At 48.2% G+C, this 16046-nt stretch overlaps 1 protein-coding gene across 1 annotated transcript in view; it reads left to right on the top strand.

Moving 5' to 3' along the window:
* Positions 1–16046, top strand: part of GLRA1 (glycine receptor alpha 1) — a 77574-nt gene that overhangs the window by 46321 nt on the left and 15207 nt on the right. Inside the window, exons 4-8 of the mRNA XM_007071536.3 lie at positions 313–536; positions 5352–5434; positions 6505–6642; positions 7294–7508; positions 8400–8546. Coding sequence (XP_007071598.2) covers positions 313–536; positions 5352–5434; positions 6505–6642; positions 7294–7508; positions 8400–8546 — 807 coding nt within the window. The remainder of the gene's footprint in view (positions 1–312; positions 537–5351; positions 5435–6504; positions 6643–7293; positions 7509–8399; positions 8547–16046) is intronic.

The raw sequence follows: 16046 nt of genomic DNA on the forward strand, positions 1-16046 counted from the left end.
TGCTGTGGATTTGGGGATCACTGCAACAGAGCAGGCGTCGTGGACCAGAGCAGCTGTTTGCCCATCAATGTGTCTCTTGGCTACAGAGCTAAAAATACAAGACAGTTATTCCTTGAGAAATAATGCCAGTAGGGAATGTCACAGAGTAAGAGTGTGATCCTAGTCACGGCGAAGACATTGTTTGTTTGCTTGTTTCAACCCAGCTGGCTTCAGTGTCCCTTTCTTCTGCACTGAGCAGTTTCTGGCCACTTCTAGTGTCTTTTGGGCACCATTAACTTTGTGCCCGCTGCTACTCTTGTGCCCTCGCTGCAGGACTACAGGGTGAACATCTTCTTGCGGCAGCAGTGGAATGACCCGCGGCTGGCTTACAACGAGTACCCCGATGACTCCCTGGATTTGGACCCCTCCATGTTGGACTCCATCTGGAAGCCGGACTTGTTCTTTGCCAACGAGAAGGGGGCCCATTTCCACGAGATCACCACAGACAACAAACTTTTGCGCATTTCCAGAAATGGCAACGTCCTCTACAGTATCAGGTGAGGTGGCTAAAGAGAATGGTTGGGGGCGGGGGGTGGGGAGGGGGCAGGGGATGGTGGGACTAAGGACCTAAGCATGCTTGAGGCTGAGTTGAGAAACTGGTAAATAAACAGAGCATTAGGGGTTGACCTTCAAACCACTGAACTCCCTGGGTTCAAATCCCAGCAAACTGACTTGATTCCATCCTCACAATTCTGAGGTAAAATCCAAGATGGCAGCCCTGCGATGGCAAGGACGCAGCAGCAAACACTGGTGTTTCACTCTTTAGCTCAGGTCTTGTAAACAAGTTTCAATTTACAATCACATGACACTAACAAAATGGCTAGGATGGGCCTTCTATTGGAGAACATAAGAACTTCTCAACTGTGTGTCATAGGCCTTCCATTCTTAACAGAACAAGGAGATTCTCCATTAGGCTAAGAGATGTGCTTTTTGGAGTAGATGGATGGTTCAGTCCTCACTGCTCCTACAAGCCAAGTGGCCATCGTCTCCAGTAGCGACTTTCCTAAACGGCCACAGATTTGTTACAAATCAAAATGGTTTTGAATATCAAAGAAACCTCAGAAACCCCAGCTATCCAGGTCTGAAGGAAAGAGGAAATTAAGAGGCCACACTGAAGTAATTGCCAAGGATTTGTGCAGATACAGAGAATAAAACTGTTCTCTTCTGCATTCCCTGCTCCTACAAACACTAACATCTCCCTTGGTGGTCAGAGTTCTGCCCTTTTTGAATGAAGCTCTGTTCACTCACCTTCTGGAAGTCACAGCCATTTCATATATCTGTGTGCAAACCAATTGTGTGTCTACACGCCAAAGGAGGTAACCTAATATACTCAAAACTGGTCCAATTTTATCTACTCTCATAGATATATACACACTAATGTATGTTACATGGACATACGTCTAAATGCTTATATACACGTACTGCGTGACACGAAAAACTTAAAGGGGTATTGCCAAGATTGTTCTATCATAACGTTAAGCTAACATGACATTTGTCTCATTATGTGGATTCTATCTTAAGTACTGCACTATCCAGAGTTTGGGGGTTTTTTTTTAATAGTTCCATCCTTTCTATAGCTCCAACTGCTATCAGCCCAGTTTTCAAAAAGTACCCCCCGAACCCGAGCCCACGAATCCTGCATTTACACGCGCACATAGACTTCTAAGTGCACAACTCCCCAGTTTGCACGTCTGGCACTTTGCATGAGCACATGTAATGTAGGTGTCCGTTTCTGAAGAGCAGGCCTTGCACACTTAAAAAAGAACGTTCCAGTGACCCATGAACAAGTCAGCACATGAACTGTCCACCCCAGCACAGGAGAACTGCTCACATAGGCTTGCTGAAGCAGTATTCATCTTAAAACTAACAGATGAATGCAGTTCTTAAGGTGAATGTAACTACATAGGGCAAACTATCAGAACACATTAGCTTCAAGGCCTAGCCATATTAATACGGTCCCTTTAAAAAAAGGATATGAATAAAATCATTTTTCTTTAGATTTATGTGGTTAGATACCTATCCAAAGGCTCTAGGCACCCTGACAATTAAGATTACCACATAACAATACTCCTTGCAGCCATAAAAAGAAAGACAGTCAGGCAGGAAGAACTCCTAATAATGCTAAGTGTTTCTGTTTTAAATATACCCAGTTCCTACCGAGATATGATACACAGAGTTTGGAAGCTCCGACACGGGCGCTGTGTTTGAAATGGATGGGGAAAGCACAGCGTGTGCAGGGCAGTCTGAGTGGCAGGCAAAGAAAGCCCTTCTGTTTGTTACGGTATGGTCCCTCCACAATCGCAGGTGGCCGGTCCCCGGTCTACATCGAAGGGGCTGTAGCTGGGATTAGTGCTTCCTGAAACAAGGTTGCATCTGGGGTGGAGAAGGAAATCACATTAACACAAGGGACATGGATGAAAGCCACTCACTTATTCAGTACTCGAACTGAAGGAGGATAGGAGGGGATTCTGCTATGTGATCCCGACCTATTACTAGAGCTGCACTTTGGGACAGAGGAGGGGATGGGCTGGGATGGGAAAGCCAGGTAAAGGGGGTTTCTAGATAATCCCTTTCTTCCCCAATTCAAGCATTTCACTTTTCCTAGATTTAAATTAAATAAGAACCAGATCCTGCAGCCTTCAAATATATGCTATTTCCCCTGAGGTCAATGGGAGTGTTACATGAACAAGACCTACAATACCCAGCCCTCAATTCCTTGTCTCCGCTAGGGGTTTGCTACCTTTGCAGCTGACCACTGATTGCTGAATTAAGGCAAACTCCTGGTATAGATAAACCCTTGGTAAATGGGACTATTTTCTTCTGCCACTGCATTGAAACCAAGTGATATTGCAAATTTGCATGATTTGGATTCCCAGAACCATCAATCTACCCAGATTTTGCTCCAAATCTGGCCCAGGTAATTGACCCAACTTTGGGCACCACAGCAAGAAACCCAGTGCGAGTTAAGAGTTTACACTGAAACCCCACAAACTCACATTGCTTTGGGGATCACCTGGTTTCTTAACCTCTTTATTCCATTCTCCTGTGTGATTTTCACTCAGGAGAGGTGGGCGGGCGAACAGGGGGTTATTTTCCTACCCCAGAACCTCACAGCCATTTCCCAGCATTACTCCTCAGGGTCACTCATTTGCCATAGGGATCCAGAACACGTCTGTGGAACTGTACTACTTGCATTAATTCGCCTTTGGAAAACATCCATTTCCCCACTCTCCCTGGTGTTTTAAAGCAATAAATTTAAGAACAAGCAATTTTATTAAAAATGCTAGGGGGGAAAGGAGCCAAAAAGACATCCCAAAGACATTTTGCCTTCTTCGTAGTGTGGATTTGTGTTACATTATGAACTCCAGGTCACTCAAACCTCACATTACAATCCCCAAAAGCAGGCAGCAGTTGCATCCCATTGTGCTATCTCATGTTTCCGGTGGCAGCGTGGTGCTCTGAAATGGAAAATAAACCGGCAGTGCTGAAATGCAGATAGCCACCATCAGAAATGGGGGATGGTTTCAGTGCAGATAGCAGACAGCAAGCCAAAGCAGTAATCAAAACTGCCAAACGTGTCGGCAGAGTTTGGAGACCTGATGCCTGCCCCGCCTTTTTAAATCACATCGCTGTTTGAAATGGTTCTCCACCGACAATGTGCATGTTATAAAACAGCCAGCAGCTAAGGGTACCAGGTGACCTAGTAGTTAGTGTTGTGCGCTGATGGGCAAGAGACACATGTTTGAGTCCTCAGGATGGTCCCTCTCTGGCTGGGGCTGGGAGGGTCCAAAGGTGGAGTGCTGAGTCACTGCAGTGCTGGAGTTACTCTGTAAGATGGTAGGATGACTCAGCAGAAGAAATACCAGCAATATCCAAGCAAGGTTGTTACCCCTGGTTTCTCTTTACCAACAAAAGGGAAAATATGTGACCACAACCGGAATGTAAATCAGCTAATCCCCAATCAGCTCAATCTGACGACTCCTGGGTGTGGAGGCCAACTTTCTCAAAGGTATCTTCTCACTCCCCTCTGCCTTCCAAACAAATACGCATACAGCAAGGGCCATCTGAACCAGAGTCAGCCCTGTATTGACTGGGAACCAGGCATTGCTCTGACACCCTGTCACACTGCTCCACAGGGGCCCGACTGGCTGATTAAGGAACAATGGAGAGGCCTGCAGTTGGTCCATCCAGGCCTTCTCAGCCAGAAGGATGTTTTAATAGGCAGCAGATTTAAAACAAACAAAAGGAAGTATTTCTTTACACAACGCACAGTCAACCTGTAGAATTCTTTGCCAGGGAACGTTGTGAAGACTATAACAGGGTTCAAAAAAAGAATTAGATAAATTCATAAAGGATAGGTCCATCAATAGCTATTAGCCAGGATGGGCAGGGATGCAAAACCATGCTCTGAATTGTCCCTAGCCTCTGTTTGCCAGAAGCTGGGAATGGGCGACAGGGGATGGATCACTTTATGATTCCCTGTTCTGTTCATTCCCTCTGGGGCACCTGGCATTGGCCACTGCCAGAAGACAGGATACTGGGCTAGATGGACCTTTGGTCTGACCCAGTCTGGCCATTCTTATGAGCATGGAACCTAATGCAGAGAGATATGGTGGTGCATCATGGGACATGGAGTCTGACCAGGAGGCATCAGCTAGAGGAGACAATGGGGCACAAGGGACCTGGAACTACAACTCCCTCGAGGCACTGCAGCAGCTCAGGCAGACAGAGATTGAACTGACCTAACCCAAAATATTTTGTTTCAATTTTTCCAACAGAAAATTTTGTTGAAATCTATCATTTCCCCCCCGCCCCCAAGCAAATTTCAATTTGGACAAAGCCTCATTTTCCAACCGGAAAATGTTTTGTTTGAAATTTTCCAACCGGTGCTAGCCTTTAGAAATACCCTATTTGGTGGATCCAGGATATCAGATGGGTCCAGACTGTTATGAGCCTGAGGCATGAAATAAAGATCGAAGCAGCAAGACAGTTTGGTGTGGGACTCTTCTGCGCTACACAATCCAAGAAGTGTTGTTGTCACAACCCTCCACCTGTAAAAAGCAGCTGGGGATTAAATCACAGGCCCAGCTGCTCGGTATTTCTGACACGCTGCAATGTCACACTTGAAGCTACATTCAAGGAAGGTGCAAATAATCCAGGCAATGCCTCCAGCCAGGTAGGTGTGGCACTGCACAGGTAGCTGACTAACCTATCTATACACCAGTGGGCATCTAAATAGTTCAGATGTAATGTAACTACTTGTCCGTGTTCAGAATGCGTCTGGAATTCCCCTGTCTGTCTTCTCGCCCCAGGATTACACTAACGCTGGCTTGTCCCATGGATCTGAAGAATTTCCCCATGGACGTGCAGACGTGCATCATGCAGTTAGAGAGCTGTGAGTCCTGAGGGGTTTACCCTCTAAAGATAACCACCATCTTTCCTCTGTCCCGCTTCAACTCTCAGCTGGTTCTCCGATTAACAAAGACAAAGGGGGATAAAAGCCAGGATCTACCGCCTGGCATGTGCACGATCCTCTGCTCACACTCCTTTCCCTGCCAGCACCCACACAGCCCTGCCTAGCACTAGTTTCTACCAACAACTATTTCTTGTGCCTGTGTTGGAGGAATAAAGCCCCTGTCAAAGGCAAAGGGCATTCAGAGCTGGGGAGGGGAGGGCTCTTAAATCAGGGATCAGAAGCGAAAGTAGAGGTCCACATCCCTCCGCTCCTTGCATCGTTCCCCCCAAGAGCCCAGACATGCTGACATGAGCCTGTCTGTCCCTGTGATCCCTGCAATCTTGTTTGTTAGTTTTGCCGGTATTGTTTTCCTTCCTGCCACTAGCACTCACTCAGGGAGCAGCTCTCAGTTTTCCAGGAAACTACCTGACATCTCTTAGCTTGAGCCAGGTTCGAGCAATTGCTGAACTCCTAAAGGGGGAGCTTTAATTTATCTGCATTTGCATTGGCCTCCTGCTTTGAAGGAGAAAGGTGAAGGTTCTTCAAGCTGCAAGTGGGGCTTTTTTCCTCCTTTACGATGCATGCTGGCACCTACAGGAACCCCTACCTGCTTCCTTAACTAAAAAGAAAGAAATCCAATGATTAACTTAATGCAGAGGAAGAGGCTGGGGCTGAAAGGCTCAGCTAAGATAAGATAAAAAAATAGCCCAAGCCAGCAGAAAATCTGATTTATTGGACAGGAATCCACTGTGACCCATAAAGTTCACCACTATAACCATTACTGCCCAGCTATACCATATATATACGCTTTCATCACCAGGTATGCCTCAGCAAACTTGTTGTGCGAACCAGTGGAGAGCCATGAACCCCATCCTATCATGGGTGATCCAGTCTAACTCCCGGCATCTGTGCAGGACTCCCTTCCCCACAATACCATCCCTGTGGGCACCTGTCTTCGACACCGTTTGGTTTCTTGCTCATGTGTCCTATTTGTTCCCTACTCTCAACAGTTGGCTACACAATGAATGATCTGATATTTGAATGGCAAGAGAAAGGAGCTGTGCAGGTTGCTGATGGATTAACCTTGCCTCAGTTTATCCTGAAGGAAGAAAAAGATTTACGATACTGCACCAAGCATTACAACACAGGTCAGTAACAGGGCATAAACCACAGTCTCCCATCCTCAGTGCCATTTACTTTTACTCGCTAAGCTCCTTGCAGTAAGAATTTGGCCCTGTATATTTGCCACACATCATCCGTTGCATGCTAGCCGCATTTATCTAACAAATATATCCTGGAGAACAACCTGTCTAAAGGCTTGCTGAAGATCTAATCTTCACACAAATGTATTGCCAGCAAGAAGCTAACAGACCCAAAACTTATGTCTCCTATGTACCCTTCTTGTGCTCATCAGAGGTCTCTGCATCTGCTGGGGTATTTAATTTGGACCCTCTCACCAAGCTCATCTCCACGGTGTGTCTATTCTAGAACTCAATGGGGAACTTCAGTCTACAGGGCTGTTAATCTGGCACCTTTCACTAGCACAAATTCACTATTGTTTAGTTAAAAAAAGATGTCAGAGGGAGACTCATGGTGTTGTTATGCTGATGTTATTAATGCATGTGCTAGCCCTAGTGATACTCAGCCATCCCCTACCACATGCCCCCTTTGCCCAGCAAGAACCGTTTCTTCGCCAGGGAGTGGAAATGGCAGGCAGCCATTGTTTGCTGAGGTTGGATGCCATGAGATTATCATGCTTCCTACCAGTAACCCTCTAATTTAACTCCTGTCATTCTCAGGCAAGTTCACCTGCATAGAAGCACGTTTCCACCTGGAGCGACAGATGGGCTACTACCTGATCCAGATGTACATCCCCAGCCTTCTGATAGTCATCCTGTCTTGGATCTCCTTCTGGATCAACATGGATGCTGCACCTGCCCGTGTTGGCCTGGGCATCACCACCGTGCTCACTATGACCACCCAGAGCTCAGGTTCCCGAGCATCATTGCCCAAGGTACAGAGCACCCCTGACACTTGGAAGAAATTCCTTCATACCAATGTATTGAACAGTTAGGGCCAGATCTTCAAATATGTCCAGAATTCCAGTCAACAGACTTGCACATGGGCTTTCCACTACCTTTGTATGCTCCCAAATTTGTGGGCTGCCAGTGGCCAGTCCAGCCTCAACGCAAGTTAAAGCTGAGCTGCGCTAAGTTACACTAGCAGTAACTGCCCCCTAGGAGGCATCATTCTAAGCCAGAGAACAGCACTCTCAGGCCATGCCCCAAGTGCCTACAAATTCTTAACATGCATATTATATTAGTTCATATACTCAGTGTATCTCTGACATTCAACATTAATACTGAATCTGGCCCACTAAGATACAATCACAGAAATGTAGGGTTGGAAGTGACCTAAGAGGTCATCAGGTCTGGCCCCCTGCGCTGAGGCAGGACCAAGTAAACCTAGACCATCCCTGACAGGTGTTTGTCCAGCCTGTTCTTAAAAACCTCCAATGATGGGGATGCCACAACTTCCCTTGGAAACCCATTCCAGAGCCTAACTACCTGTATAGTTAGAAAGTTTTTCCTTGTATCAAACCTAAATCTCCCTTGCCGAAGATTAAGCCCTTTACTTTTTGTCCTACCTTCTGTGGACATGAAGAACAACTGAAACTCGGGTTTCTTCCTATTCTGTATGTGCTACTATTTTTCAGGATTAACATCGGGTCCTGGACAACATTCCCTTGCTCGGTAAGACAGGTTTTAATGCCCGTGAGCTCTTGCTGAGTACACCATGGCTGCCTCAATTGTTTCATTATCACTTTCCAAAGAGCTTGGGGGACTAGCGAGAAGAAAGGCAGGTGCTGGAACAAGGTCTCTCAGTCCCCCTCTCTAACCCACAGGTGTCCTACGTTAAGGCCATAGACATCTGGATGGCTGTGTGCTTGCTGTTCGTGTTCTCAGCTCTCCTGGAGTATGCCGCTGTCAACTTTGTGTCCCGGCAGCACAAAGAGCTGCTCAGATTCAGAAGGAAGAGGAGGCACCACAAGGTAATACACAAGTCATGCAGAGCACAGCTGGACCCAAGGAGTCCCCACCCTCTAGAACCTTAGAGGGTCACTCAATGGCCAGCTGGATCTAGTAAGTGGCGCTCAGTGAAGTTCTTTACATACAGGGAGATACAGAGGGGCAAGTATCAGAGCATATGGCCAGCTCTACTGATTCTGGTTTCTCCTCCAATATTCAGCTTGCTTCTGGGGTGTACCAAACTCCTTTATTTTGTTTACTATGCCTGTTCAGGGATTTATGTCCAAAAAGACAGTTCTCCCAAGAGTGACTTCCAAAGGGACGGATTTGGAAGTGCCGCTTGTTTTGATGTTTGGGGGGCGGTGGGAGCGGGTCTATCATGGAATGGCATAACTTAGTGAGGCAGCTGACCATAGCATGGAGGTAAGTGACACATTCGTTGTATCTGCCACCTTGCCGAATATCGCGACGTTCAGAAGCATCTGCTGCTCGGATTTACTGTGATGTTCCTCTCTAAAATAGTCTTTAAAAAAAAAAACCCTTAAAATGTCCTTAGCCAAGCTCCATGCACGTTCCCCATGACTGAAATCAATCAGAGCATGTCTGTGTTGGGTAGAAATCTACAGTCTGTACACCGGTAGCTTTGGAACCCTTCGAAACGTGCCCACAGCAGAGATGCTACGCCACAGAATGAACTAGAGAGAGAAAGATAATAGTAGATACAATTAGAGGCAGAGGAATATAAATAGTTGTCTTAGGCTGGCTCTAAATGCAGAGATGAATAGATACTAAAGAAGTTGAGCTTCATAAGCAGGTGGAAGTCATCTCCTGCATGGCAGGTGCCCGACCTCTCTTGAGAGAGAACAACTCAACAGTAGGTAATAAGGTCCTAGAGAGGAAGTGCGTAATTATTTCTGGAGAAGATCCTGCCTTGATTACAGGCCATTCTGCCATGGGTGCACCATCTCATTCAGGGAATAAATCCGGGAACTTTACCTTCACCCCAGTTCCACGCATCATCGCCAGCATTTAGCACAACAGTGTTCACCTTCCATTTTCCATATGAACCTTCTGGGAGGGGCAGCTGTCTCTGTGCCCCAGGACTGCTCTAAGGGTTGGTGTATAGTGGCTTACTAAGGGTTTGTCGCTGCATTACTGCAATGACATTGCACATGCACTAATCCCTAGCCTATAACCAGCTGGGATTTTGAACAGCTTCATACCTACTAGGAAAGGCTGCCTTTCTACCGCCTTCCACCTCCCCAGTGCTGGGGGATGATTTGGCTCAGGGCTGCTTTAATTTGTTTTGCCTGGAACAAGTTTCCTAGGGGCCACTCAGCCAGCTCAGGATCTGCAGAATGCAGCATTCTCTGCACCCACCCGCTCAGCACTCACTGTGCAGCTTGAGGCAGGGAGTAGGACAGCATAGCATGCAGCTGGCTCTGCCAGGATGACATCACCCAGGGATTCCCCTCTACAAGGGGAATTCCCAGCTGCCCATTAGGGTTTTCCATTGTGCAAAGTGGAAGGGAGTGGAGACCAGGGATCTGACCCTCTAAAGCATGGGATTTATTTGTTTTCAGCTTTATCAGTCCGACTTCCTAGTGGTGCTGACCACTGCTTCAGACTGGGAGTGCCAGCCTACCTCGGGGATCCCCGGCTTTAGCCCAGGGGGCTTGCTATGCATAGACCGGAAGATTTAGCACTCGGCTGAACCACGCCTCTCCCAGTCTCTTCTCTCCAGGAGGTTGTCTTACACCCCCCTCTCCTGCTGGCCCGTCCCCTATAGCAGAGGAAGACAGCCTTTTAGATGGAGTGCCATGGGACTCTCCCAAGAACTGTAAACATTTAAAAGACAGACACGAATTTAGGAACCATCCAGTTACACTGGGCCAGGCACTGTCCTGTAGGGGGCTCCACGGAGCAGGGGCATGAATGTAACGCGGTGCCACGACTTCAACGCAGAGCTCGGCAGAGTACTAAGAGGCCCTTGTAAAAGTGCCTCAATTAACTAGAGAGACAAGGCGGGCGAGGTCAGAGCTTTCATTGGACCCACGCCTGTCGGGGAAAGGGGCAAGCTTTTGAGCTACACAGAGCTCTTCCTCAGGTCTGGCTCTGCCCAGCTTGTCTCCCACCAGCAGACGGTCCAATAAAAGATGTGACCTCACGCACCTTGTCTCTCTCCTATCCTGGGACCGACAGGGCCACACCAGTGCTGCAAACTCCATTAACTAGGACAATCAACTCAGAGGCAGCAGATTTTCAGCACCATCCCTAAATCACTGGCCTATAGCAAGAGTTAATTTGTTACGAAGAATCGCCCCAGAAGGCTAGAAAAATAGGTCAAACCATGGAGCAACTGGACTTCTAGCTGCACAATGGTTCCTCACATGCCAGAGAAATTGTCACACTCTCAGGAGGCAGCATGATCTAGTGGATAAGATGCCAGGAGACCTGGGCTCTGTTCACAATTCTGTAACATCTAGACAACCAACTTCTCACCCTGTGCTTCAGTTTCTCCATCTGCAAAATGGGCGATAATGGTTGCTCACTTTTGTAAAGCGTTTTCAGATCTCTGGATGAAGAATGCCATATACATGCACAAAGACAAGTGCTCTATGGGCCATGGGAACCAACAGAAAAGCTCCCATTAACTTCCGTTGTGCACAATCAGGCCACGTCATGGAGAGAAAACTAGCACATTCTGGTTCTGAGGGAGTGAGAACTGCCTGCTTAAACCAGTCTGAGCTGCAGCCATCCAGCCCGGGTGCCTCACTGTGCTTTTATCCCCTAGTCCAGATTCAAGCATCCCTTTCTACTGAGCCGCGCTGCCGCATGCAGCTCGCGCTGCCATACTGTTGACAAACTAATAATAAAAACTCTAGTTAGAACGTTTCAAAAGATCTGTTTGCCAGAGGTATTCAACCAAAGGCAAGGCTGCTGTTACAATCCCTGCATAATCTCACAGCAACTTTAATTGGAACAAAGCACAAAAATAAAAAGACGCCCAGTAAGCGGGGGTTGCACGCTCATCAAAACTTGCGGTTGATTGCATGTATTCCAAGCACATTGTACAGCTGCTGGAGAACCTGATGGCTCTATCCCAGTGCCCTGGAATCTTCTGATGCCTCTCTTCTAAGCACTGACATATCACACTGAATGAAATAATGTACTAAAATGGGCAACACTAAAGGAGCGATCAGATTGGCTGTACGGGTCAAAACTTGCTAGCCCCCTTGCCTCCCCTTCATATCATGTGACCAAGGTGCTTCAGTGATGTATTGTCAGAGGTGAATCTAGACACACCGGCTATATTCTGTTCATTTTGATTTTCATTTTACTTAGTGGCCGACGTAACTTGGCTAGACTTCCCTGTCTGCAATGGCACTTGCCCACAAAAAATTTCTTTCCGGATTTCATTTAAAACCCAGAGGTGAAAGTAAGCCGGTATGGGCAAGAAAGTGGCCACTGGTACAGGCCGGTACACAGCCAACGTTAAAGCACTGCCACGGGAGCACTTTAAGCACCGCACCGGCAGGGCCGCTGATGGGGGCGGGGAGGGGCAAAAGGGGCAGCTGCCTGGGGCCCGGTGATTTAAAAGGGCCCGGGGATCCCGGCAGCAGCCCCTTCTGCCCAAGGCCCTGCCCCTTCTGGGGGCCCAGAGCCGCCCCTCCCCACCCCCCTTGCCCAGGAGCCTGGCCGCCCTTTAAGTTACCTTCACCCCTGTTGTACCCCTACATTCGTAACACCCTCCCCCCTTTGGCCCCAGCATGCACAAGTGTGAGAGACTCAACTCGCCCGTAAAGCTGCTTGCAGACTTATACCCCCCTATACCTTGCACGTTGGAGTCCTTCCATGGGAACTAGAAGGTACAATTAACCTCACAAACGGTCGAATAACTAGCCCATAAAATATGCATTTGGTGATTAAAAATGGGCCACGTTTTCAGCCATGACGTTCAGTCAGGAAAAAGGCCGAGTCAATTGTTTTGTACCTGCAAAAAAGCATATCTGCGTGCCGATCGCGTTGTTGAGCCCCCCACTACGCAAAGAGCACGTGCAAATGGGATGGAGGCGCATTTCTAATGGGGGAAGCACTGGGCTGTGCATTTCCGCAGGTGCCAATCAAGGCCAGCAGCAGAGAGAGAAGTTGGCTCAATCAGTGTAAGAGGGACATTTTCATTCCATTACTATTTGCAATTTCACAATTTATATAGGGATGCATTTTGTGAAATTCAGCGAGCGTGCGTGTGTGTATGTGTGTGTGTGTGAGAGAGAGAGAGAGAGATGGCCAATCAGGGAGCAGATGCAATATCATATGACCAGATACACACCACAAATAATGAACAGCAAACAGCCAAAGGCAACAACTTGTGAACACCCCATAGACCAGAGGTCCCCAAACTGAGGGGTACACCCCACTAGGTGGACATGGAGGAGTGTTTGGGGGGGGGGGGTGCAACAGGGCCAACCCCCATGGGGACGGGGAGGGAGCGCCACCCAGCCCCCACTGCGCTCCCAACTCTGCTCCAGCCCCACCGCAAGCCTCAGCCCCCGACCATGGCCCAGCTCTGCACCTGGCCCTGGTCCCAGCCCGGCCCACGACTCCATCCCCGGACCCAGACCCACCCCCAGGTGTGGCCTCAGCCTTGGCCCCTAACCCCTGTCCCTGCTCCCAGCTCTAGGGGGATGGGGGGCAGACAGGGGTAAGGGGGGCATGACCTTGAAAAGTTTGGGGACCACTGCCATAGACTGACTGTCCAAGCCCCCTTTGGCAACTACGTACCATGGTGTATGCAGCTTTAAAAACTGTGATGGCCATGCATGGTTACTGCCCCTTCGAGGTCTAGAACATTCTGGTCTCACAGAGCACTATTGACCTGTTCATCATTTGCCCTTGGAGCTGGGCTGGAGACTGAACAGGATAATGCCCGCTTGGTCCCTTTGTGGGTTTTATTCTTGTTGTTGCCCCTCCTCATTCAGTTAAAGTCATTTTAGTTCATTAAAAAGGCACGATTGGCTGATTTGGCCCTGGAGACATGGCGCTCACCAATGAAGAATAAATTCGCAGAAAATCAAGACTGGCCCGTGAATGATTCATAAAGAACAACAAGGGGTACCTTTGCAGTCAATATGATTCACAATTGTTTGATCTGCGTGTGTGTTTGTACCTGCCTGACACACCTGTAATGGAGATGGAGTCAGAACTCCAAAGTTAAGACGGAGATGTGTCTTGCCCCGTGCACCTGATTATTAGAGGAGGGGTCTGGGTTCTCAGCACCTCTGAAAATCAGTCACACAGTGTTTGTACTGCATGCTAGTTGCATTGAGATTTCCACTTCAGTCTTCATTGAGATGCTGTAGGTGTAGGCCTGCACCTGTGGCTCATCTGGTACTTGACATCTGCCTCGCCTGCACTTGGAGCACGTCCCTCGAGGTGCTAACTGGCAGCCCCGGCTTTCTTGCTTTGGTTCCCTGCCACCTGCTGGCAACAGCAGGAAGTAGTCGCCTATCTGCCGCAAAGGAGAACAGAGAAGCTCCCTGACTTGAGAGAGGCACCAGGTCATGTGGAGGTTAAAAGTGGCCCCCACACTTCAGAAACCAGTCACACCGGTTTCTACTCAATGCTAATTGCTGATGCATCCTCTACCACGTAGATTAAAATAGCAAAATCCACTTGCTGGCTGAAAAACCATGTTTCCCAGTTTCTCCATAATCTAAATCTGCCTAGTAAACAAATTGGATTTTTATTTTATTTTTTTGGTACTAAAATGGTAGAAATAGTAATTCTATGAACTATCAACTTCTTTTCTCTTGTTTCTAATTAAGGCCAATGTTACGCAGGCACAGAAATGCCCAAGGGGTGGCACACAGAGATTTTAATGGGCTCTACAGAGAGTCGGGATGGGTTTCATGAAGGGTTATCCCTGCAACGAGCTCGGCCTCAGGCGGGTTTCTGCTGCTCACTGTCTCCCAGATTCACTCATTCCTTGCTTGTGTGTTATGTTGGCTCAGCTCTTCACTTCCTCCCTCCATCTCTCCCCCGCCTGATGGAGGGACAGATAGGGACACGTGGAGGTACTGCCATGATTCAGGAATCCCTGTCTTCAAAAGTATCAACATAACTTCCCAAAGCAAACATGGAGAATGCTTGAGCTGAGGGAGGAGTATCTCACAAGATGTACATACAGCACCTAGCACAATGCGGCCCTGATATTAGCTGGGGCCTCTAGGCTTTAATATAAATGACCATGAGCCAGATCCTGATGTTCTGACTCAACGCCCAGTTCAGATCCTGCCCACCATCACACTAGTGTACCTCCCCCAACTCCAGTGGGGCTCCTCCTGATTTACACCAGGGTAAGTGAGAGGAGAATTTGGCCTACGGTCTTTACACTGGCAAAACTCCCAGCACTGAAGCAAACCCTCTCAACTGAAATCAAAGGCTGATTAGAACAGAGCATTTGGCCTCAGCATACCTGAGCTGATTCGCATTAAGGTTGATCCTTATTCAGTCCCTTGTTACTCCCATTGACTTCAGGAAGAAGTTTACCCCTTTGGAAACAGAAGGATTTGGCCCTGAAAACCTGCATTCTTAGGCCTGCATTGCGCAGGCCTGTTCACTCCCATGAAAGTTCCCAATTTTGGTTGGACATACTCCTGGAGGATTCATCACATGACAATCTTTCATTAAAGATTAATCTTTCATTCCTGGAGACTCCCGGACAATCCTGGAGGACTGGCAACCCTAACTCCCATGGATTTCAGCATCAACTAACCAGGTCTTAATCTGCAGCAAGGGAGATATGGGTTAGACGCGAGGAAAAACTTAGAATTAAAGCAGGCATCCGAGGGAGGTTGTGGAATCCCCATCATTGGTTGGAGAAACACCTGTCAGGGATGCTCTAGGTTTACTTGGTCCTGCCTCAGTGCCAGAGGCTGGACTAGATGACCTCTCCAGCCTGACATTTCTCTGATTCTAGGTGCCTTGCCCCCTGCTGATCTTCCTGACCCCAGCACAGAGCCATGTGGGTGCAGGCTCCTTTGAATCGACGTCAGGGGGCAGGCGTTGGGAAAGTTTCCTTCATCTCTGATTACTTCTGTCTGGGAACAATGTGCATGGTACCGAGGAGGTTTCTCCTCTTCTCTCAGTGCTGGACATTCAGGAGCTTCGGGGCCTACAGGAGATACCTAGTACCACTTCAGAGAGCAGTAGAATGATGGAGAGGGGCCCACTGGGATGGCATGAAGTGGAGTATCAAGGAAGGGAATGTTGCTGCAGAGAACACAGCCCTGAGACAAAAGAGGAAGGATGGGCCAGTGTTTAGAGTGCTAGCCTGGGACTTGGTGGAGATGGGTTGAATTCCCAGCTTTGGGCAAGCTATTGTGGGTCTCAGTTCCCCATCTGTAAAATGGGGGTAATAACTAGGCATTCAGATACTATCGCAATGGGAGCATTATAAATAGACTCCCCCCCACCCCCCAGGAAGAGAGGAGGGGATGCGGGTGAGGGCCTACAGAAGG

The sequence above is a fragment of the Chelonia mydas genome, chromosome 8 (assembly GCF_015237465.2).
Source record: "Chelonia mydas isolate rCheMyd1 chromosome 8, rCheMyd1.pri.v2, whole genome shotgun sequence".
NCBI lineage: Eukaryota > Metazoa > Chordata > Testudines > Cheloniidae > Chelonia > Chelonia mydas.